Here is a 27,336-nt window from a genome sequence, read left to right on the forward strand (position 1 = left end):
GGAAAAAAATAGTTTTAATATTGTTATTCACCATATTAGTTGATTTAATATTATTTTGTATATAAGTTGTAACTTGGATAAGCAAATTGTACAGTTGTAAACATTTAAAAGATATATAAATATACATGAAGACTTTAGAGTATAATGCTATAATTGAATATTTCGTGGACAATTAACATATTAGTAGTTTAATTAGAAATTATTTAAATATAAGTATTATATATTGTATAAGTTTGCCCAAACGTCATATTTTCTCTTTCTATCTCAAAATTAGACAAAACGACACTGGATAGTTAATATTCAATCATTGATACCTTTTAATTATAAGGAAATATTATTATAATTACAGGGTACACCTAATAGGTGTCATGGAGAGGAACTTCTAAGCCATCAAATCCATTAACTCTTACAACTGAAAATGACTTTAAACATACTATATAAAAGTAAATAATCCAATGATATGCTAATCCTAACTTTAAACATGATTGAGCAATATTGATGGATTGAGTCTCCTTTTACTACAGTAGTATATTCTTTGCTGTACTTAGCCCCGTTATTTCCTTCTTATTAAAGGGTTGCAAGGATTGAATTTATTTTGCTATCCGCTGTTGTACTCTGAAATTTCGAAATGCAAATATGAAGTGCGTGAAAACTTATACAATATATATGTATTCTGGGGTACATTATAAAGTTCATATATCTGGGGTTATAAATACATAATAACCATGTAATTTGATTTAATAAAAATGAATGATTAAATCCTACATTTTGAGGCGAAAAAATAACAACTTGTACACTTTTCTTATATAAATTCCAACTTGAAGACCCATAATAACTTGCACAGAGCATATAATAGTTTTTTTGAACAGTATATCTACATTATCAGTCAAAATAGAGAACCTTATTTAATCATTTCTAATTTAAATGAAAAAATAATCTATAAACAACTTTTATACATTTTCCCCTAAAACAAATATTTCTCATAAAAAATGTTAAGCAAAGTATTGAGGCATAGCGTATTGTACGCACTTTTTGTACATTCTATGTATAACTTAAAATCTAAATTTTATTGTACAAGTGTTGTTCAACGTGAAATTTTTATTGAATATATATATCGTATAATATTTACCCATGATGGTGCGTAGCTCTGGCTGTGGCTAAATTGTATTATTTTTGGTATGTTTCCTCTTTAAAAAAAATGAAAGATAGTACTAAAAAAACCTACATGTAATGTAACCTCATAGGCTTAAGTAATTAATTACTGTAATATGAGTTACTCAATACTCATCTATGGAATTACAAAAAGAAGTACAACTTTCAGTTTTTAGGAACAAATAAAAGACGTGCTACAGGTAATACAATAACAATTTATTTATCCTTTTTTATAAGAAATAATCATTATAGGGGAAAACTTTACTGCAATTTGAAAGGTTTTTTATGCATTTAAATAATTGTTTAAAATTAATATTTCTTCAATTTTTAGTCAAATGAATCTTATTACTATATCTTCCCAACATTTCAAAAAAATAAGTTAATTAAGAAACATTACAATATTAATGTTGTTAAGTATGTGGCTTTGTAGAAAAATAACTTGTTTTCTTTCTTTCATTTACTTCTTACTTTGTTTTGTAAACTTACAAAAATTAGACAAAACAATTATAAACATATTTTTTATATTTAACGTTGATGGAGTATACTTAAATTATTTGGGGATAAAAAGTAGATTCAATGGAATAAGAAACATTTTGTATTAATCTTGGAGTGTATAATATCCTAGTTCATTATCTGAGGGTTAAAAAGATTGGATTTTTTACAGACTGCAAGTCCTCCATCTTTGGAATTCTGCAACTTGATCTAAAGCGCTTATATAGTCTACTATAAAGAAAACACATAAAAATTATTTATTTCATGTCACACATACGTCTTATCGAATACTTTTAAAAATATATATATGTTTAATCTATCAAATATACCAATTCAGTATGAGTAAATATAATAATAATAAATTTACCTCATGTGACCTGGGAAATGTCTTTCGAGTCAGTATATGTCATATTAAGAGGAGTGATTGTGAAACGAACCTTGAGTACATTTAAATAACTTCTCCCGAGTGCGTTGCCCATCGAATACCTTTTTTATTTGAATGAACTTAATTGAAATTTAGAAATTTATTTATCAAAGCTTTGATTTCAAAATTTAATATGTTTCATGATAAATTTGCCGTTATTAAATAGAGTCTTTGGTTTCCTTCCCCCAAAAATTCATGTAAATTCTTGTCCAACAAATGAACGAATCTGCCACCCTTACGCCTTATAGTGAATTTTAGTATGTATTAAAAAGAAGTTCTAAAATCAAATCAAATATATCAAACTGGTCTTACAGTTTCATCTTTTAATTGTGTCTCTGCACGAAGTGGCAATATCCAGTTTTCAAATTTAAAATTGTTCACCTGCACTAAGCAGTTACTTTTGCAGCTTCTCTAGCTGAAAGCTGAATTAATTTTACAATGTTTGGAAAAACATTTTTCGACTTTCTTACGTATAGTGTAAGACTTGCAAGCCATAATGTCATAGAAATATGACATTAAACATATTTTTTTTTAAATTACTACGAAAGAAAACGGATTTTGTTCTCTAGAAGCGACCGAGAATTGAACCAACGCACCATAGAAAAAAAAACATGGATTACTCAACATCTGGAAAACTATTCACTTTTAAAATCATGGAAACTTTCTATTAGAAGTATTTCTGTTTTGATTCAATAAGCTATATAAATATAATCTTTTATCGTGAATTACTTATAAAGAAATATTATTTTGTATAAAAATTTATTTTATTTCAATACGTAAAATCTGCCCTCAAATTGTATGGTTCCTTGTTGTCACATAGGTCAAAACAACTTATGGAAAGATAATATGTATAAAATTCCAACCTCAAACATGAAAAGACGTATCTTAAGAAAAAGTGCTATACTATCTTTAGGATTAAATACAAAAGTGGCAATTAAAGAAAGGACCAATGTAATGCTAATGGCTGAGTTGAGGCGTAAACGGATAAATGATAAAATATAATTAAGGGTGCAACAATTTTTAATTGAAGATGATATTTCAAATTTGTTGAAGCTCAAACAAAAATTAGGTATCAATTGTGTGCCTACAAAAATAGTAATACATGATAGGATTTTCAAACAAAATAATAATTATAGAACTGAACAAGAAATTAGTTTATTTGTTACTTTATAGGCGAATTACTCTACATCGAGGGATCTATGTAATCATGATTTATTCCATTTAAAAATTATTAGCATTCATATTTATATACATTGTAGTATGTAGTAATACATCAATATCCAGAAGGAAAAGTTGAAGTTGCTGCCATATTAAATTATCAGAATTAATTTGAAATGAAATAAATATCAACCCAACTTCATTAAGTGCCGTCTCTTCAGTTTGAGTAGTTGCGACAATAACGATTTCTGCCATTAAAATAGCCAAAATATGAACGAATTAATGCTTAACATGTTGAATAATCCACACTAAGGTTCTTTATCTATAATATAAGATTAAAATTCCTGAGGTTAAAAGTACATATTCAAACTGACATCTTCTATATATATATGTACAGGGGAGGATGAATCATCCTGGATAATAAACTCTTCAAAAATGAACCACAAACATATAACCATCTAAGAAATCCAATCAAAAACAATATTTCCAACATCTTTAATGAATTAAAAAAGGGGAATCAAATCAAAACACAAGAGGTGAGACATAAATTATTTAATGTGAAGTCATCCATTGATGAAAACTGGTTAATCAAGAGACGTTTTTCTCCAATATAAGAGAAATGTGATGAACTACACAGGAACTACGCTTATAACTATGTTATGGATATTCCTTCAAAAATGTCTTCCTTCGATGTGGTTGAAGATATTCTCACTAATAAATGCAATCTGCAATTAAAAATTAGATCTGAAAGGAATAAAAGAAAATCTGGTTTAAAAATTATCTCTTTTTTTTAATATAATTGATCATTGCTTTTGAAGGACTCCTTCAAGTTTCACCACCAAAAAATTAAATTTTCTTACAAAATATTTTCCCAGACGATCCATAGTTCCATGACGGAGTACTGAAATCACTAATAGAGGTTTATCAATGAACAATCGGATATCGTTTATGATTCATCACTTTTCAACAAGGATTAGGTATTCTCTTCTACAAATGTCATTTTATAGAAGAATTCTTTATTTTAAAAGTATTAATAATGAGATTGCGTGGCCTGTGTCTATCCAGATGTTAAGTAATCCATATATAGAGACGACAAGTTAAATTAGAGGCAAGTGAGGCAAATGAATTTTTGAATTTAAATCTTGTGTAGAAGAATTCAGTTGCTATAAAACGAACAATGTGTAGAAAGTCCTAAGTAACATTTTACTGTTTCTTCCTTTGTTAATAGCTGAAATTTAGAAGAATATATATTCAAACTTGTTGTCTCTAAATATTTATTTATATATATTACGCATATTTAGTTCAAAAGAATTAATATATTCCTAGGGCAATGTTATTATAATTATTCAAACGATTTAATGGTAATTGTATCATTCTAATGGCTACAAATACCAATAAAATGAGAAAAGTAAAGATAATTTTCTGTATGTGAATGAGAGCCTAGGGGTATGATAATAATACGTAAACATCTAAGCCATACATTACACAATACTACCTACATAATATGCAATAGCTTTTGAAAAAAATATGTATATACTAAATGTATTCCTGTAAAGCAATTTATGTTGATTACAATTTTAACTCGAACAGGCACACGGTAGAGCGCAAACTTCAGTTAAAAATTTAGAACAATTTAAGTTATATATTTATATTTCTAACAAACGTTGATTTAACATTTTTCGTAGCCTTGAATTTGATTTTTTCCTTTAAATAAATTAATGTCCTTGAACTGCTTACGTGTGCAATATGTCAGGAAATTGATGTCCTCTTTTTCAAACATACATTAATGAAAATAAATTTAGCATTGTGCCATAATTTTATTTCCCAATATATCCTTGCTTATGTTTTATACATTTTTTAATGCATTTGAGCATACAATCAATTAAATTTGCTCACAAATCATCACCGGTGTAATAGTAGAGTTAAGTTTCATGAATATGATAACGTTTTGAAGCAAACAATTTCAAGAAATAGGTCTACTAAGGCCCCTAGAGGCATCCAGGGTGTCAAAGGGAGATATATTGGTGGGGATATGCGAGGTAAAAATGTAACAGAGATTGCACATGGAGGTTCAGAAGAAGTCTGGAGGAGCTCAGAAGCGAAGGAAGAAAATAAAATAGAAAGTCCAACGAAGGATTTATTAACGGTGGAAGACGTGGATACGGCAGTGTACAATCCTAAATAAATAAATGGCGAAAATGATTTAAGTACCTCTGAAATTGACACTTGTGAAGACAATACTGAGAAAACTAATACCCTATATGACATGTATCCTGATTTTATAGATAGAAGTAGAGAAGAAACGCTCGAGGTTGAAGGGGTTCAGATTAGTACAAATACGAACAATGAATGGAGGGATGGGATAATCTAAACTCCACTGGAAAAAGATCAGGTGAAGATATTACTGTGAAGACTTAAAATATGTAGCAACATTCCTTTGAATACGATCGGCAAAGGAGAAGATGTGAATAAAACCTCTACCGAGCGTTTTCTTTCTTTTTGGAGGCAAGGACGAGCCTAATTCACAACACAAATTAATTAGTGGACTGTAATTCTAATTTTATGCCACGGTCTTCAACACACACAACGACTACTAATATATATATATATACATATAGGAGCGTAACTCGCTCGTGTACATAATAAGAAAAAACGACACCAATATAAAAAAAAAGGAATATAAATGATACAGTGAAAAACCAATATAACGAATTAATTGTTACAACTTCGCTATCCAAGGTGAAACAAGAGTTGTAATACAGCTACGTAAACCTTCAAAACCTTCTGCAAATCCTGATTTCATTAAACACAAGAGGAGGAAAAACCCGTATTTCCCGTCACGCCTTAATGATAAGTTTATTTCGTGATAAACCTGAAATTATATGCATTGAAGATGTTAAAGCTCCTACATCAGCACCTTGTACTTTGAGAAGCCCTATTTCTATTCCTTATAATTATCATTACTTTTCACAGGCTCTGAAATAGGGGAATACTTTCCCTTATTTTCAAAATCAATCGAAGAACATAAATGTGTTAAAGAATTATCAAGCATTGGTGATTGGCATAAAATTTTCATTCTAACAAAAAGTGATGGTTTCTATTTAATTAAGGTATATGGGCCTACTGTGAAATGTCCAGCCTTCTTTCAATCTATTGTAAATAATTGTAAGAATGACTTTTATCCCCTATCGATCATTGGAGATTTAAATGTTGTTGGTTGAGTTTCTTACCTCTTTGCAACTTAATGTCCTTCATTTCCACAGTAAGAAGGTAACGCAAGGTTGTTGATAGCCCCGGCCACTTACCTCTTACTTATGTCTTTATGAACCTTTTGAGCCCAGCCAGGAAGTGACCAGTCCCCTTCTTGGCTTTCTGTTAACCAAGCATGGAATGGGAGAGCCTTTTATCCGCATTCAGACACTTGCAGACCTTATAAACGGCGTTCCTGGCATATTTTGTACTTTTATGATTGCTTTAGCATCGTTGCTGGCCTCAAACAGTTCTGAAATCCCTTAAAGTTAAGTTAGAGCTTAACAAGATAAGTGTACTATATTTAAAAAAGACAAATAGGAATATGTCCGGAAACCTTTGAAAACCCCTGTACATTCATAAAGCAAATTTTGTTTTGATGGAGGTTTTTCGTAACGAATGTAAGAAAAAGAAGCCGTAATGTAAAAATAAACACGTCATTATAAAAAAATGAAGAGGGGAAATCATATTTTTACTTTAAAAAAAAAAATTATGTTGTCTAATTACTCCGAGCAATGTTGGGTACTCTCGCCACTATATTACTATATAATAATAACAAAAAAAAAACCTTTGTAAAACTTCCTTACTTTTGTATTTTGACAGAAAAGTAACGGTTTATATCTAATATTCTTGATATCGAAAACACGAAAATGGTGATTCTGATACATAGTCGATTCTTGCGTGAGAAGGGCATAGACAAAGACAAACGTCCTTTTCTAAAGAAATATCTTCAATTATTGAAGGATGAGTAAACAAGAACAGTTAAAAAAATATTATCTAGCCAAATCAGGATAAAATAATAATAGAAACCTCATAAATATATAAATCAATATATTAAATTCGAATGTCTATGTTTGGGTGTGTGTCTTGTTACTGCCTTTATTGTTTGCTATATATGAAGTAGAATAATTTTAATTTAATTTTAATTTCTTAATGTCTCGGGCAACGCCAGTTGATTATAAGTGAGACTGCTTACCGTTGCTACATTCCCTTCCCCCCAGATCAATAAAAGAAGAAAAAAAAGCTTCAACTTATTTTCTTCTTTCCCCTAAGAACCTTGGTCGATAAAAATTTTAAAATTTGTTTATTTTTAGGATGACCCATATTGTGGAAAAGTCACTTCATGATGTTACAACATGATTAATAATATATTTATACACATATTTCAGATTCTAGTGGAACGTCACAGCAACGCCGTGGTACATTGGCTGATCTTGGTCGAACTTTTGGAGGTGGTGGTCCTCGTAAGAAAGGCAATGATTTGGATTTTTTATCTAAGATAAGTAAAAAGAGAAGAGAGTCATCTGCTGATATAACAGTGTACAGAAAGGCTTCCCATGCAATCGGAAATCCAGACTTGAAAACGGAGATGAAGACGTAAGTTACATGATTATATATATTTAGTCCATAGGCTGTGTACACTAAGTCGTCAAAGAATACTCTATATATTCAACACTCACTCCTTTTTAACTTCCTTTTTGTTACGAACTAAGGGCTATTTTGTAGAATAATTTAATTATTAAATGAAAGGAAAAATTGTACTATGCATGTCTAAATATTTAATCTATATATTAATTTTATCATATCAGAATAATGATAAGTAAAAAAATCTTTTCAGTCCTTAAGACATTCATTACAAAATTGTTGTAATTCATTTTCCTAATTCATTTCAAAATTATTTTACTAAAAAAATAGCCTATAGCCTGTCACAAAAATAGAAGAGAAATAAAGAGTTCCAGCTCCATAAATAGAATATTACTTGGATACACCAACATTCGAGTAGAATTATAATATGGAATTACAGTTGGAAAGGGGATTAGAACATATTGTCCCACGATTTGGTGGTTACAAATGCCAGTTTGGGAAAATTAACACAGGATTCTTAAAATAAAATATAATCCCTCTAAGTACTTTGATTATTCATACAAAGTTATTTCTATTCTGGCTCTGATATCCTCAATTAAGGGGTTATTGAGTCCAAGGGCTCAAGTAAATTAGAACTCTTTTTAAAATGTAAAAATTATGACCTTAATACGTTCATATCGTCAGAGGGATTTTCAAAGGTGGTGTGACATTCCAATAGATTATTAGTTTAGGAGAAATAGATATCAGTCCCTAAAATTTTAATTATAGATGTCATGACTATAAAAAAAGTTGATTAAAAAAATAAAATAAAATATTATTTTGATAAATACTACTAAAAAAATATCAAAAAAAGGGTAAAGCAAATTTTATTGGACCCCAAAAGAAGGATTATAAGGTTGGTCTTTTATGTCAAATAAATCCATAGATTTGTTCTTAATTTATAATACTCGTAAAATTGAAATACTCAGAACTTTTTCTATACAAAAATATTGAATTCCTTAATTTGTAGTTGTGAGTTTGCTAATAGCTTCTATTTAGGAATAAGCATCTTAGATCTATAAGGTTGAATAACTTATTTATACGAAATATATATATATATATTTAATCTATCATATTCCATGTGCTCATATGTACAAGACAGGATTTACCCTTTGTTTGGGAAATTATCTTTGAATAGGTTCCTAGGAAAGCAATTTTTAAGGAATGGGATCCCCTGTATAAATAATAAATAATTTGAAATTTATGTTTTTATTTTAAGAAGAAGAAATACATTTTGAGCTAGTCTTAATTCTTTTCGTATCTATTCGAAATTTCCATTTTGATCATTATCTTTATAATGATACGCTGTTTGTTACTTTTTGGAGACCGGAGGTCCCAATTTGTAATTTCCGTAATCATGATTGAGGTACTTACTAGAAGAGCTGCAGTTTTTTTAATTGATAAATACACAACTCCACTTGCAGGCTAAAAGTCAACTACAGTCTCACTAGAATCCTTTTAACAGTTTTATAAAAATATTCTGAAATGATTCCTTTTTACAAATCATTTACATGACACATAAGTAACATAATGAATTGATTCCCAGTCCTTGTATCCTTTTTCCGTGTATTAAACGTGCATTGTATTATGTACATAAAATTATCACTATTCAGGGTGCACAAGCTATATGTGACGCAAAAAAAATCTTATTTTAATCGCAATTATATCTCCAATCAGTTATCAAATTAAAAAATAAAACCGAATTAAGAAAACTTGAAAGATTCTGATGTACTTTATTAAAAAAACTACCTCCCGCCTCAATTACAATATCTATACGTGGACGAAAGTACAAGTAGGCCTTCGCACCTTGGCCCCTTTTCAAATCATGGAATTTCTTCTTGATCCATCCGATAATTTCGTCCTTGGTGTTGCAGGGGGTTTGGTTGGCTTGTCCGTCAATTGTGCCCCGCACATTAAAAACCATCAGAGTTTGAAGGCCAAATGTACGGGAAGAAGATCTTGTCAAATTTGTTTTTTGAGTAAAAAATACTATTTTTTTATGTTTGGCAGGGAGCTAATTTCTGTGACCACATGTAAGATCTCCTATTAGCAACCATGTTGCTGCAAACTTCCCCTTGGTCTCTAGCACGTCCATGTAGGGATCAGAGTTGACCATGAGTCCCTTGTTGTCTGTTTACTTAAAATCACCTTTAGAGGCTTGAAATTCCCTCTGCACCTTGTGAACGAACGTTTGGCCGAGTTCCAGAGCTCAGACAATCATTATATTGAAATCCCGCCCAGATTCCAAGGAGTATTCCGTGGCTTTTCCAAATATTTAGGATAATGATTTCGTCTAATGATTCTGGGTTTTGTTTTTCCAATTGGTGCAGGTTTGAATAATCTATCTAAAAAAATCAGCTTGCGGTAGTGCCTGTGTTTGCTCAAGAGAGCACAACAAAGTTACTGTATAGACAACCAGTGCACCCTGTATATATTATAAAAAGAAAAAAGTGTTTCGGAAGTAATAAGGATTGTCGTTCTGGTAAAATTCCATTATTGGGAATTTGTTGGTACTTTGTTTAACATAAAAACTTTAAACCAAGTTATTCTTCAATATGCACTATCGTTTAATTTAATGAACTATAAATTATTAAGTTAAGAATACTGAGGGGTTAAATAAACCAATATATCTGAATGTAATAAGTTTGATATTGTCTTTATTTATGTTCATATTGGACCTTTTATAGTAATTCTTTTAAAAAATACAGTACTTTAAAATCCTCCCGTCTTAATAATAAAAAGGTTTAATTAATGAAGAAAAACGAAGGGAGGAAGACAATATTTGGGGATGGAGCTGTTTCGCGACAGGTATATAAAAATGAAAATTTAATAAGTTAAATTGATTAAATTTAACATTTTAATAATGTCAATTTTTATAAAATATTGTTTTAAATATTTTGTTGAAACGATGACAACCATTATTAACTCATTTAATTTTCAAAAGTTACATACATTTTAAAAATTGTTTGTATTTATTTTAATTACAGCTTAACAAAAATTATAAATTAAGTTTTATATATATTTGAAAAAAAATACAAAACTATAATCTATTCCTAGAAGCCAGATCTCATTTTGAAACCATTGGAGTGATGCTTAATTTATTTGTTAAGTAAAATTTGATAATATTAATGATGAAAAAGTATTAGATAAATTATGTCAATAATAATAATGTATATTGATGAAATTTAAAAAAAAACAAAAAGTCTGTAAACACATTAGCCTTGAGTGTTATGTAAAGCAGGTGGCATCATAACTTCCTTCTTCCAAAGTATTACTGGAAAGTTATATAAATCAGAAAGTTGTAACTTTGTTTTATATTAATGTTATACATTTAAAATTTTGGTTAAGGCAATTTTAAAAATCATATAAAGTAGGTGACATCCTTCATTGAACGAACCCAACTTTGGTATTTTATTTTTTGTTTAATCTTAAATAAATTTCCAATAAAATTTTTTAGAGAAATTATTATTTTTATACAAAAAGATGCAAAACTAAATTAAAAGCAGATCTTATTTATAGTTACGGATAATTATTTGATTAAATAATACGTATTTGGTCAATAAATTTGGATTTTTGGGTATACATCTTGGTGACAATTGCTCAATTTAGACAAACTGCACCAATTTATAATTTGATAGAATAGTATCAAGTAAAATGTTATGGGTAAAAACTATGCTAATCTGCTCATAAAAGTTATTTCACAATGGAATTAACACCCTTTAAAAGCAGACTCGTGAGTCTCTTTGCAATGTTAATAAATACTATTTTTTTACTTTTTTGTGCAAAAGTAATGCATAAAAGTTTTTTGCAATTTTCTTCGCGAATTTATTTCATTTTGGCCTTCTCATCTGCACAAATATTTCATGGATTATTGTTGGTGTATTAATTGAAATGTATAATTTTTTTTTTTTTAATTCATAATAATACATTTTATTTTGGTAACTTAAATTTAATTTTCAGTACACCCAAAAGTTCAAAACAAATGACTTTGTGTAAAAAATTGACGATAGTTTGTTTAAGAATATATAATTTGGTACCTATTTATTTTGAGAAAAATTATTTTAGTTTGCTTTGATGTTGACAAGCCTCGTATATATGCATTTAATTTTATATATTTAATAAATGTAGCCCCATATTTTTGCAAACAGAGCTTTCCCCCAATTTTTCTACTTATACAAACAACATTATTATTCGTTGAAACCGTTCCTAAAACTTTTGAAGGTTGTTTAATATTCCTTAATATTTATATCTATCAGTTTTGAAAATTTAAGAACAATGTATTTCGTATTTTTTGAGAAAATTGATATCCAATGTCAAATTTTCCATTTTTTATTGGCTCAAGAAAAAGAAATTTGACCTTCAATAAGCCCTCAAACAATTCGAACTTTGATACATATATTTAAAAGTGAAAGTGTAGAACAGTATTATTACTTATTGTCTGAAAAGCTTCAATAAAAAATAATCAGAAAAGTAAATTTAAATATGGTTTTGTATTTATTTTAGTTACTTTTGTAGAAAAGTAATTTTTTGTATAAAATACAAGAAAGTCAAATGCACTTTTAAAAAAAAATAAGTTTTATAAAAGTACACAAAATTTGTCATTAATATGCTTATGTTACTCCCTTCCCCCCTCGAAAATTACTCCTTCCTATTCAAAATAGGAAAGCAATTATGTACACGCTCTACATGTACTTCGTATGTTACGCACATTTCTGAAGATTTACTTTAAATATGTAATAGAATAATTTTGGAATTCAGGAAAAAGGACTCAGAATATATTTAAATTCTATATTCTAATTATATAATTTCATTTTTATACTTGTTTAATTCATAAAGGACAATTTGGATGGGAAGGTGGGGGTTTCAGAAATTGAGGAGTTACGTCATCGGTGGGACTATTTTTGGTATGGCGTAGTATTTCTACAAGATCCTTTTTTAATATCCGTACTGTTTGAATTACGTCAAAATGGCAGTCTTAGCGTTGATTCCAGGGGCTTATTGACTCTATAATTACGATTTTTTTGGCGATTACCAGGAAAGTTTATCATTTTTTTTATTTCTTGTCTTGTTCTAAAACATGTGCAGTATATGTAAAAGTTTATGATTTTTTTATTTTATAATTCATTCTATTCGAGTTCAGTTCAACATATAATAAATCAAATGGTAGCCAAGTCTCCAAGCATTCTACCCAAAATGTAAAAAGCTAATTGTTATTTAAATGTAGCTAATTTTCTAGTTAATTTAAAATTGGCTCTTTTGGCAATTCCACCTACATCTAAAGACAAGTGTTTCAATTAGTATTATGTCGGATCTTATATACGAGCAAGGGCCGTGGTTCAGTCCGGTCTAGTCCTAATTGGTAGTCCTTTAAGAAGGAAAAATCGATCCCTTGTGACGTAATTGCGGAATTTAATCGTTTTTTTAATTATTCTGTTATGCTAGTAAAAATATACATAATATCTTCGTATGATATTGTTTAAAAATAAAAAAATAATATTCTTTAGAAGATTAGAACAATGCTCTCAATAAATAGTTGAAATTACTTTTTTTATCTTAATAAATCAACGACATTTTGCAAAAATATTCAATATACCAACTGTTAAGGACTGGTCCCATGGATCAACGTTCTTAAGGACCGATAAGACAGGTCTTAAGACTGGGGTGGACTGGATCAAATAAAGAAAGGCCGACTCAACACTAATTTAATCATATATGCTTTGCTCTTTTATGAAGAAATTTTTAGTAAATATTATAAAAAAACTGGAATAAATGAATGTATGTAGTCAAAAAAAAAAATTCCTTTTATGCTTTATCAGAATGATCAATTCTCAAGAATCCTAAAAAAACAGATCATTTATCAACACAACCCAGTACCATTATATCACGGAAGATACGCAACAACATTAATTTAGAGAATATAATCTAAGAAAATCATACATTTTAACTTGTTAAATGGGTTTCTTTCTATAAAAATTGTAGTTTGAAGTTTTTCAATTTTTTTTGTTCAAGCAAAAACTGTTTAAAACTTATAGATAATTTAAATATATGTACATTATAAGTACCAAACCACACTCAACATAATTATAAAGAAACACTTCTTTCCAATATTTACTCAAACTAAATAGTTGTTGATATATAATTAATATTACTCAAATAAAGTATAACTTTTAATGACAAGTATCATTGACTAGACTGTCTTTTATTAGTTATTAGGCACTTAAAAGTGTATACATGATATGACAAAAGCAAATTTTATTACTTTTAATATTATCCTTAAATTTTGTAATTTTGGGAGTTGTATTCTTTTTCCGTAAGACGACTCCTCTGTCTGTCACATTTTTTTAAAACTAAGAGAAGTGTGGTCTAAAAAGTTTTCTACCTCAAGATGTCAGCACTTGTAAATAAAAGCTACTTTCATCGGTCTAGTATCTGTTGATAGTTGCTCAACAAAGTTTCACCCATTTTGGTCCATCTATGTAACTTGTCCAAATAGTATTTGGCGTTTCTCTCTGCAAAATATTTGTGCACACGACTCTTTTTTACTCTGAGTTGGATTCACTTACACGGCTCAAATTTTTAAAGGCAATAGGCCTTTATAGGTCTGCTATTTTTTGAATATTTTCAAAGGCAACACTTTCAAAAACAAATACCTAATGACAGCTCGATTTTGTCCGTTTTCACAAAAACAGTCACATCAACTCAATCAAACGACTGTTACATAACAACTTAGTGTCCAATTTTTTTAAAGCAATATATATATATATATTGTGTTTGTAATACACCTTAAGGAAAACTTAAGGGGTGTCTGTCCGCACCAAAACTGAAATATCAAGATTTATAAGAAAACTAGTTAGTAAATTTTTTTCAGTTCCAACATGAACTAGGCTTTTTATTTGGTAAAGCTTTTATGAAAATTCGTTTTTGTATTCAGTTTTAATGGAATGACACTTTATTAATTTGAGAGTTATTGACGAATTTCATAATTAATTATTTAGGAATTTTTATAATGTTTTTTTTTGCGTTCTTAATATTTATTTACATCATATAAAAACATAAAAAGGGAGATGTATGCAAAGTGCAAAATGTCTTATTCTGTACAAATCATGTCGGGTGTGTTAATAAAAAAATTCCAAGAAATTTTTAAAAACAAGTCAACAAAAGAATGATTTTCAATTCCATATTCAATTATAATTATAAATCCTTTTAACAAATATATGTTTGCAATTTTATTACTAAAAATATCGATAAAATATAAATATTTAAAAACCCCGTTGTTTATCTAATTTTATTTGAATATATTTTTTTTCATTTTTTTATCCAATATTAATTTTTTTTTCGACCAGTCCCTTTAAAGTGCCGATAATCAAAGCCTATAACAATCAACTTATAGTTAGTATTTATAAAATATAAATATTACCATTTTTAGTAAAAGTATAATCTCAAAATAATATGTCACACAAAAAAAAGATTTAACTAAAAATTGCTTGAAGTCAGCCTCACTCCATAAAATTACAAATATTAGCCAATCAATAGTAAAAAAACTATGTTTGAAAATGTCTAGATTTGGTTTTGAGATGTAGATGGGTTTGTTATCAAAGAGTTTCAATTCGTAGAAGAAATATAGCTTTTATTCATTTATGGACATACAAACTTGCCTACAATAACATATGTAGTTTTTTCAGGTAAAATCAACAAATTCTCTTTTCTGTATTGTCACAAAGTGTTTTTACTACTTTTTATGTGTCAGGCCAAAGAGTTACATAATTATTTGATATAAATTGACGATAATCCGACGAAGATTACAAATGCAAACCACACTCAATTTTGAGAAAAATTATTTTAAGTTGTTTTTGTGTTGATGGGCTGTATTTTCAAAAAAAAAAAGAACAAGGATAGTGAGTAAACCTCTCAATTCTTCCCTAAAGCATCTTAATGAATGGCGTGCTTAATTAGGAAGTAAGATATGAAATTAAATCAATCAAGACTTTAAGAATATCAGATGTACTCGAATAAGAAAATCAATCAATCTTGATTATAATTTATTATAAATCACTCTAGCGCTCAATCACATGTAATTATTTAGTAATTTCATTTATTTGATCATATTGTTTATATATATATATATATATTTAAGCAAGTAACAAAATTATTTTAGAATATATATGTAAAATAATTTTAAAGAATTTGAATTGGAAACAAACCAAACACATAAGTAATATTTAAATAAAATTAAGAATGCATGAATGAGTAACTATGGCTCTAAAGAACACCTTCTCTAGATCCAAATATCTCAGGGAGGGAATTAAAAGCCAAAAAAACTGAGAAAGTCATAATTTTGTATGAAAAATAGCTTGGAACATAACAAGCAATGTTTGTTTCATCACACATTTGTAAGCTACAAATAAATTTTTAAAAATCCGAACAAGTATAAATTGTATAACGGGTGGTCCATTAAAATCTGAACACTATCGTCTTGCAGCTAATTGCATTTAATATAATAATACATTATGATAGCTAAGATATTCTCCTCTTAGCCATTTTTCAAATTCTCAGAATGACCGTGTTCAATTTTTGTGTCCCTTTTTTTATACGCGGCTTTTTCCCTTTGTCAATCTGAAAAGAGTTTTTTTTCTTCAAAAGCTGTTACCATAATTATGTTGAAGACAACACATCTAAACATCAATAAATCATTTGTGTTTTGCTCATGAAAGATGAGGTTTGCTCGGTATTTATAAATGTAAATTCTCGTTCGATATGGAGTAAAATTAAGGATTATCATAATGGATTTTCCTACCTACATATATCATTGTCTTATACTAAGTGGAGGTTGTGTATATTTCCTTTATATCAAGACTGCTTGAAGCTAATCTAATGAAATGTGATGATAGCTAAGCCTCTACTTAAACATTCTTTCAATATTCAACGTGACTACATCAATTTTCAGTCTCTTTTTTATTTCAACATATCAGTGTTTCATTTTACTTGAATATCTTGTTAACAATTAGTTCGTTTTATTATACAAGAAAACAAAATTTCAACTTTTTTTTCCTTTTGATAGAGATGTTGTGTTTCTGACTGATTTTACCCCAAGAAAGGTAAAAATGATGAATAAATTGCTAATAAAAAGATAATTGATTAAAACTCATAATTTAACTTTGTTTGTCGTATTTGATTTGCCATTTATCTTGTTGAGAAAAGTGTATGACAAAAGAAAGCTATTTGATGACAAAGATATCATAAAATATTTCATTTAGCAATTATATTGATTATAATTATTTCCATCACTTCAACTTTACTTTTTTGTACATATAAATGTTAAAAAAAAGGAAAGATACACTCCATATAGAGAATCATCTCGATGACTTTCATTTTTTTGTAATCAATATTAAGTCCTACCTCCATATTTACCTATAGCATGACTAAATATCTGTTAAAACATACATACGTGTATAAATAGAAAGCAGCAGGATAATTTCAAATAGCAGGAAGGAAAACGGCACATCCATACTTTTAATATACATATACGTTATTATATGGAGGAATGTGAAATTTAATGTAAAGTAGTTTTTAATGGCTGTATTTCCCCTTATGTGGTCATATAATGAGAATAAATGGTATGCCAACACAAAACAAGCTCTCATTATATTTGACAAAATTGGGTCTGAGTTACATTTGTCTTCTTCTTCTATAAATTGTCAATTTCCATCAACGTATTATTGTAATGAATCCTTTGTAGTTACCACTAATACATCGTCACAATGAACTAATTAGAAAATGATAGATTATATTAGAAGGAGCCGTATGATCCAGGCCACATTAAGAATCATATATCAAATGAAGCCACTAAACTATTGGTAACATTCTTGAGTATTTGATTTCATCCTAGGAATGTGAATATTTAGTATATTATTGCCCAAAATATATTTATAAATGAGATCTATTTTTCTTCCATATTTTCTAGATTGTTTTTATGTTAACCCACCACATGTACTTGTACTAGTATATTTGATATATAATCAATTTACATATAATGAAATATAAGCTCCATATACGCTTAGTTACCTTTATGCAACACTTAGGCACTTTTTTAATGTGTACATGCATATATTGATATATATATAAAGTTTGAATTAGAGAACGCCTTGAAGAAATAAAAGAAATTATAAACCTAAGAGGAAAAATTTGTATTAACAATGCACATACTTTGTGCTAAGGAGAGACAGGAATAGTTTCAAGAGTTTTTTTGTTTTTTCTCATTCAATTATCTAACGCTGGTTTGGCTTTGATTTGCGAAAAATTAACACTACACACCTGTACCTGTTATTGATTGAAGTAATTTAAAAATTAAACCATGATTTAATTCTATCAGAAATTGTACTTTAATACTATCCGATAAATGTTAAAGTTCTAACATTATTTTTTTCAAAATCAATTTTGAAGCTTAACCCGCTTTTTTTTGTATTAATGTTTTCAAAGTATTTTTTGCGCATATGCCATTTTTTTATTAAATATGAGTTATGGCTGACTCAAGTTCAAAGTTCTTTCGAAAACTCCCAAACGGGCCCTTGCGCCTTTTCAAGTTTAAAATGTTACAAATCTTGCTTCTTTGATAGATAGACATCCTGACAAAAAGTTATCCAAATCGGTGATGGTAGGAGAGTCTGCACACTTTACATGAAATGCCCCTCAAAGGAAGTGTGTGACATTCATTTTAATAGAAAAAAAATATTACCCTCAATTCGGATAGATTTACAATTACCTTTCAAATCCAATGTTCATTTTTTGTCGTACGTTATTGTTAAAGATGAAATTTTCCAAGAAATACATTCTAGTTGCATTAACTTTGCGCTGCCTCATCCCTATTCATTTTCTAATTTTTGAGATGTGTAAAGGAATAAATATAATTAAAATACTTTTTTTTTTATTAATATAATTTCACCTGGAGTACCCAGACTTGTTCAAGAATTTCTTTACATTGCAACAGTTCCAATAGTCAAGTTTGAATTAAAAGTAAAGAAGTTTATACAAAATAATACTTTTTTGGTTAAACAAACAAATATAATTTGGAAGGTGATTAATTATTTACTTTCAATGTGTTCAAGTAGTTTAAAAAAATTACAGGGTCCAAAGTAAAAGCCGATGGGCGGGGGTTCATTAGGAGGCAAGGTTATTAAGTTATTACAGTCAGTCGCTATCATGCATTGGAATAATAAATAAAATGCGTAACCCGTTGAAAATAATTATAGCCTAAAATATATTCACAGATATTTGTTTAAATAAAATTGTTTCAATTTATCTTCTAAGTTTTTATTCTTGGGATATATGGAAATCAGTTAATTGCTTCAATTCATAATAAACAAAAACTATTATTTCAATTCATTTTCATAATTTGACATTTTGCAATTTTTTTAAACACAAATCATTCCATGGATACTAGAGAGCTAAAATGTTTGACATAAGATCAAATATCATGCAAAAATTCTAAATAAATACAGTTGGTCTATACCGGGTAAATGGTACCGTATTTATTTTGAAAAAAAAAAAAAATTTTATTAAGACCTAGAAAAAATCGCCAATAACTAGTTACTCTATTAACAAATTAACCACAATTGAATATTAACATATGTTTCAATTAAATTTTGCATGTTTTCGTATAAAATAATCATCCCTCAAAAATTGGATACGAAGGCACAAGGCCTTCACCCCCTGGATATATTGCACTTGAAGCTGTTTCTAGTAAAATTCAAAGAGAGGCCTTCTCCAACGCCATGCAGCGGTTTTTACCCATAAATCTAGGGCGAATCCGGAGGATAGAAAGTGTTTCTTCTAAGAAGAACACAGATACATAGTTTCATGTTATTTACTTTTTCCAAATGGTTGCACCTATGTTGTGAATGGTGGAGGACATAGGATGGCGCCATTTCGGAGTGAGACTCGCCCAGCTGGATTGATTGGCTTGTTGTCGAGTCACCTTCATATGATGAGTGTCTCAAAATAGAGAATAGTATTTCCAAATTCCAGGAAATATTCTCCACGGCAAAGCACACGAACGGGATTATTCCACACGGAATCCAAAGCTGCGTGTCCGCCTTAATTAAAATAGACTCCTTCTCATGTGGAGGCACACCACAAGCCACGTAATAATATTTCATGATAATGTTTAGAAATAGAAACCGCTCAACGTCGTTGTTTATTAATCTTGACCTTCATCTCTATCTCTGAGAATTTTAATAGAAGATTTACTTGTTATAAGCCTCTTCAAAAGAGGGGGGGGGGATAATAAAGACATGGAAGTCCTTAGAACTGATGATTGATATCTTTTTACTATAGTTAATTATATAAATATTAGTAATTTTATACTATAGATATGCTCATAAATCATTTTTTAATGGATATTTATGTACCAAAAAAAATCCCCGGAAAATCTAAAATCTTTATATAAAAAGTAATTTAAGGAGGAAATAACCATCAAATATTAAAACCCAAACTTTGGTTTGTTCAACAATGTGAGAAGTTTATTATCTTTTATGATTATTTAAAAAAAAAATGTTTATTCATTCTAAACGATACGTATATTTATAAAAGAACAGAAAATGAATATCAGGACGTTACAATGAGCCAATCCAAAGGACTCAGTTTCGCCTGAAAGTTTATTTAGATTTCTTTGATCCGCATCATAAGATCAAGGCAATTTTTTCTCATTCGTAGAATAAATGTAACGTGGTCTCCATACCCTATTCCTTATAATTTTAATGATTTATCAACAAAAACATAGCTGTTATAAATAATAATTCGGAAGATAAAAGAAGAAGACCTAATTACGAGAAAAGTTTATTTAATAGCTCTTGATTTTCCTTTTCTTTTATTTGGTAGACCAAAAAAAAAAAAAAAAGTAGAAAATTTATGGGCCATTATAAAAAAGTTTTAATATACTAATGTAGCAGCAAAGACATAAAAAAAATTATTAATTTTTATTCGAGATATCTTATAAAGGGTTGATTCTATCTAGTGGTACACATTTTTTTTTTTTTTTTTTTCAAAAGTTAAATTGAAACGAAATGTTTTGTAAGGAATATATTTATTTAAACAAAATCATCTGAAAATAGTACTCAGCACAACTTTTATTTAATATTTAAGCCTCAATGTGAGGCATAAATCCCTTGCAGACCTTTATTATGTAGTCAAACTCGAGATTGCTACACTCTTTCTTGATGGAAACCTCTAGAGACTGGGCACTCCTTCGAGGAGTTGCATATCCCCTCTCATTCAGACCCCTCTAAATATAGTAGTGCATTCTTTTGTGTCTGGAGTGGGTGGCTACCATATGTTGAAGTCCTTAAAGTCCCGAAAGTTGTCTCTCAGGAAGGTTTGGGTCTTAGCTGTACAATGCCACGGAGCTCTGTTTTGAATAAAAACAAAGTTGTCCCTGAACTTTCCTTTGTTCTATACCAGAAGTTCGATGTAAGCATCTGCATTGAACCACTCCTTCCTTTCTACAACAGGAGGGTAGACTTTGACGTAAGTGGTTCATTTTCCGCCATTGCCAGTCACAAATCGCTTTAGAAATGACGCGTTTTTCCCTTTCCATTTAGTCAAAATGTAAAATATGGCGAGTTTTTCTCTTTGAGGCCTCCATACTTGTCGCACGATAATTTACGACTGAACGGGCCAAGTGCAGAACTGTCGAAAGGAATTTGTAGAATACATTCATATTTAAAAAAAGGCACAATAAGGAAAGGCGAAATGACTTCTTCTCCAACCTAATCTTAATATTATACTACTCTGACATTTACGATCCTGTCAGAGTATTTATTGTTTGAAATATACTAAGTACTAAGTCATAAATAAACATAATATGTAAAAGAAAAACGAAAAAGGAGGATTAAGAGTAAATATATAACACAAAAGATGGTAGAAACACAAAAGCTCTTAAAAAATTAAGAATTTATTTTATTTCACAAATTCTTCAAGTACTTTTACAACTTTTTTTAAATTTCCGTTCGAAGTTAAAGCTAACTCTTTTACTCACAGGGGACACTATTGTTCCATAAGTTCAAAGTTTCTTACTTCAAATTTTCTTTTTTTTTGTGTTTCATGGCTAAGATAATAAACTATATTTCATATTTCATAATGATTCTGATAAGTAAATTTTGAATATTTTGTAAACATCTGAATATCATCATAATCTTACATTTTTGAAACATTTGGATTTACGATTTTTTTGATTTAAATTGAATAATATCAGTATGATCATGGAGATCTTTAAAAAATCAACAATACTTTGGAGTACCTCATGGTTTGACTTTTACTCAATTTATGTATATACGTTTATTTAATCAGAAAAACACAAAAATGTTAGATATCAGTCCACTATCAAAATCGTGTTCATATTTACTTTGTAGTATAATGTGAACAACATATTTATTAGAGATATGACAATGATTGGAATAGCAACGACGTAAAAAAAACACAAAAATGTATTTAAAGTTTGTCCTTTTGAACAATTATAGAGTCAATTTTCAAATTAAAAAACAAACACTTACTTGATATTTTATGACTTAAATTATCAAATGTATTCCATCTATCCTTTCCTCCTAAGCAATTTCAAAAAAGGATGTCTTTTATTACTCACATGTATAAATTAGTTTTCCCTCAGTTTTTCTCGTATATTCCAGGAGTTTCTATCAATTAATTATTATTAACTATAAAAGCAATAAGTGGAACTAAGAAATAAGTATAAATTGATTACAAATGTAGAAAAGTTTTAGATTGTGCCCTCAACAATTATTCTTTTTTCTTTAGTATAAGAAAAATTATATCTCCAATTTAAGTAGGTTTTGAGCAAATTAACAACCATAAAAGGTTTTAAAAAGGTCTGTGGTTTTTACTCGGTTACTAGAGTATTTTAAAGGGCTATATCATGTGTTTTTCTTTAAAGTAAAACAAAAACTAAAAGAATTGAAACAAATGAGGCAAAGGGGGAGTGTGGGACTAGTTGTCATGACATTTACTTAGTAAATTGTAAATCTTATGTCACTGTGACAATTGTTGCTCTTCTTTTCGTAATGAAAATTCTGAAGGATTGATTTAGGAAATTTAGATATTAACATTGGTAACCCCGAAAACTTAAAATGGCTTCACAATATCTCATTCTACCATTCCAGGAGGAGATGTAAATAAATTTACTTTTGTCGTCCCTGAACTAGGTACGTTTTCTTAAATATCTATATCTTATTCAGAGAATAGGGACTGAAGGATTGAGTTAGACTTTAGAATTAGATATTTTTATCAAATTAAAGCAAAATATAATTTGATGGAATCAGCTACGCTAAGTGTAGTGTTAGCCAGGGTATGAGTGGTATGGAGTGATTTGGTGGGCAAGGTATATGGCATTGAATAAAAAATTTCAAATCTGAAAATGGTAGATAAAATTATTACGTCCCTGTGAAATCACACCTTCTCAACGAAATCCAAAAAATGTTTGGAGATATAATAATATTCATTCAGACTTCCTATAATATATTATATGCCTGTAGAAGTGTAATTGAGATTTGATTTGTTTCGTATTTTTAATGCTTCTTTTATTAGTCAGAGGGAGTTGTACTGATTAAGTATACATTTTAGTATTACATTTACCTAATTCGACCTAGCAATCTTCCCTAAAGTCTATATTGATAAAGTATATTGTTTTCTCCAGAACCTACGTACATTGAATTGAAGAAAAATATTTCTCCAGAGTGCGGTGTCCATTGAGATTCGTCGTTCCATAAGTTTTAAACCATAAGCAGTATCTTATACTAATTTCAGAGCATTGTTAATGGTACTTGAGTTGTAATTTTAGTTTTATTGTTGATGGCATCGGTATTTATTATATCTTAAATAAGAGTAAAAAATATTGTTGGGTAATAAAAAGTATTCGAATTCGAAAAAAAAACAACTTAAATAATCTAAAGCCATTTTTTTTCAAAAATACTTTCAGTCACCCTATATATTTTCTTGTGTAGAATTTTACCTTACTTGCCCTGGACATTAAATCAATTCGAGTAATGATGAGTCAAGTGTCTAGTATCGTTCAAAAGGATAGAGAAAAAAATATAACAGTCTATATTCTTATGAAAATAAGATTTGATATATTAAAAAAACGAAATCAGACATTGAAATTCTCAAATTTGACCCAACTTTACAATTAGTATATTGTTTTAACACGGATTCCATACGATGCAGAACACAAGAACTAGAACTCCAACCAACTAAAAAAATTTGACTCAATTCCAACATAATTATTCTTTGTTAACAAAATATAATGTAACCAAAAATATAATTTATATAATTCCTGATTATCACACAATTTTCAACATTTCAATTTCTACGGTTCTATGATATATCCCTCTTTTACATCTTTTTGGACATGTTCAAAGTTGCCCAAAGTTGGGAAAACTAACAGGTACTAACTTGGCCCCAGATCCTCATTGAATTCAATCTCATTCATCTCACTAATTAATTAACTCCATTCAACTCTTAAATTAACCCCATATATTTTATCCTCCATTAAGGATTATTTTTTCATAACATGGTTATTAAACTGGGTAAAATAGAAACGCAAATAATAAAAAGTAATAAACAGTTAAATGATTATACTAACTATGTTACTTACATTTTGTATTATTTTTTTTTACTAATCCATTCATTTTGTACTTTTGAATATCAATTAAAATTATAAAAATACCTGTTTAAATAAAGGGGGTTTCAATAGGAACGCTCACATTTTACGTCAATTGGTTTCGAAAACGACGTCATATTTGTTATTGTTTCTTTAACAACTGTCCTCAGAAATAATTGTAGTTTTATCATGGAACAATACACACTCGAGCAACGCTTGCAAATTATTCAAATTTATTACAAAAGTGGTGAGTCTTTGATCCAAACTTTAAGAGCGTTAACACCAATTTATGGTCAACGTAATCGACCTGCAAAATCAACAATTCAACGTTTGGGGAAAAAAATTGAGTTCAAATACACGCTACATAATGTTCCTGTGCCAGTGAGACAAAGAAATGCACGAAGTGTAAAAAATATTTATGCCGCAAGCGCATCAATTCAAGATGACCCAAATTTGTCTCTTACGCGCCGTTCTCAATCGTTGGGCATCTCTGTGACATCGTTGCGGCAAATTTTGCGAAAAAATCTTGGCCTACACCCGTATAAGATCAAGTTGACACAAGAACTGAAGCCGCTTGACAACTTCAACGGGACTTTTACGGGAATTCGTAAAATGGGCTGAAGGAAAATTCGAAAATGATCCTGATTTTCAACGTCAAATCATTTTCAGCGATGAGGCACATTTTTGGCTAAATGGCTTTTTTAACAAGCAAAATATGCGCTATTGGGTCGGAAAAAATTCATGAGGCGCCATTACATCCCCAAAAAATTACTGTTTGGTGTGGATTGCATGCTGGCGGTGTCATTGGGCCGTACTTTTTCGTCGACGATGACAATAGCCACGTAACTGTGAATGGAAATCGTTACCGCGCCATGATAACCGATTTTTTTTGGCCTGAATTGGAAGATATGGACTTGGACAATGTGGTTTCAACAAGATGGTGCCACTTCACACACAGCAAATGTTACAATAGATTTATTGAAGAGTAAGTTTGGTGAGCGTCTTATCTCCAGAAATGGACCAGTCAATTGGCCGCCTCGGTCGTGCGATTTAACGCCTCTAGACTATTTTCTTTGGGGTCACGGGAAAGCCCTGGTCTACACCAATAATCTGTCGACGTTAGAAGAGCTCAGAACAAATATTCAACGCGAAATTGCTGCAGTTTCAGCCAATTTATCCGGAAAAGTAGTCGAAAATTGGGTTCAACGATTGGACTTCGTAAAACGTGCACGTGGGGGTCATTCAAACAACATCGAATTTCATTCATAAATTAACTTGAATGTATTTTAACGGCAAATAAAGAAATCGTCGATATCTCTAACAGTTTTCGTCTTATTTAAAAAAAATTGTGAGCGCTGTTAATGAAAACCCCTTTATAAAACATTGAGAAAAAATAATCTTCACTTCATGAGCTTAGAGGATTATTAAATTGTATTTTTGATAAAAAATTATATTAATTATAAATAAAATTATGCCAATTTTTGGATACCATTTATTATCACATATTTTTTGATGAAGTTGCGTTTATTTTATAAAAAATAGGTACAGTATTATAATTTTGTAGCTTTTGTTGTTGTCTTAGTCCTTACATGAAAAAAAAAAAAAGAATTGACTTTTAAGTGAAACAGTTAAATAAATTAATTAAACCACGATTAAAAATATCTAAATATACGAATAAAACCTAAACAATGCATTATCAAAATAAATAAAGAATTGCAAATAGTCTGATTTATTGTTTTAAGGGCATACTGAAAAGTATTAGCGATAAAATTTAGATTCAAAGAAATAAGAAGTATTGTCATAAATCTTGCAGTGTGTGATATCATAGTTTACTAACAAACAGTTAATACTCGAGTTAAATAACAAGAAAAAAATTACTCTTGGCATGTAAATTCAGAAAATATATCATGGCTCAGGATTGGGTATACTCAAGGCTCCCACAAATCTGTAGTTATGAAGCACAAATAGGTAGTTATCCCACAAATATGATGACAAACAATTCGTAGAAAAACTTGATAGACAATTGAAATTTGTCAAGTTATCCTGTGTGCCAACTAGCTTTCTACGTATCATCTTTCTTTTTCGATTCAAATGAATCAAGGAAATACTGAAAATCCATCAAAGTTATTTATTGACTTTATTTAGATAATGAAACTCTACCTCATAAATCTTCATGCATCTTCAATGCACATTTAATTTCCGTTTTTTTTTATAGATGTAAGACTATGAAGTCAGAGTATGTATTTCTAATAAATAAGAATAGTATCCAATAAATACTTTTAAAAAAGTATTAGGATAAAAATCATATTTAGAAATATGACACTAAGGGATCTAGTCGTATCTAGAGACATTAAAGGATAAGAGTGTGTAAAAGTAGGTGTAGTTTTCAGAGAAGTTTATAATAAAGTGGACAGCTGGTAGTATCCCGTGCACTCAACAACAGATGCATAAAACGAATAATGGTCTTGTTAAGTTTTTTGATCCGGCAATTTGATATTTATATTAGTTTGTATAATAAAAGGTTGCGTGACGGAAAAATACATCGCAGAAACTCGATAAAGTCTTCAACTGTTTAATTTATATCCATATTTAGCTTGTAATGATGTCATTTGTGTGTCAACATATAATTGCAACAATAGATCTTAATGTTCTTAAGTTCTGTTCCAAAGCAGATCACGAGCAAGAGAAACGAACTTTTAAGAACGTTTTTAAGTTTGGAATAAAGTTTTTGATAACTTTTCAATGAAGTATTACTGTTTTTGATAACTTTTCAATGAAGTATTACTGTTTTTGATAA

General features: G+C 29.3%; 1 protein-coding gene across 5 annotated transcripts in view; it reads left to right on the forward strand.

The window, feature by feature from the left end:
• Positions 1 to 27,336, forward strand: part of rsh (Rap GTPase activating protein radish) — a 223,403-nt gene that overhangs the window by 94,035 nt on the left and 102,032 nt on the right. For all 5 annotated transcript variants that reach the window (XM_071893238.1, XM_040724920.2, XM_071893237.1 and 2 more), the window contains one exon: positions 7,645 to 7,852. In XM_071893238.1, the coding sequence (XP_071749339.1) occupies positions 7,645 to 7,852 (208 nt within the window). The remainder of the gene's footprint in view (positions 1 to 7,644; positions 7,853 to 27,336) is intronic.

The sequence above is a fragment of the Lepeophtheirus salmonis genome, chromosome 14 (genome assembly GCF_016086655.4).
Source record: "Lepeophtheirus salmonis chromosome 14, UVic_Lsal_1.4, whole genome shotgun sequence".
NCBI lineage: Eukaryota > Metazoa > Arthropoda > Copepoda > Siphonostomatoida > Caligidae > Lepeophtheirus > Lepeophtheirus salmonis.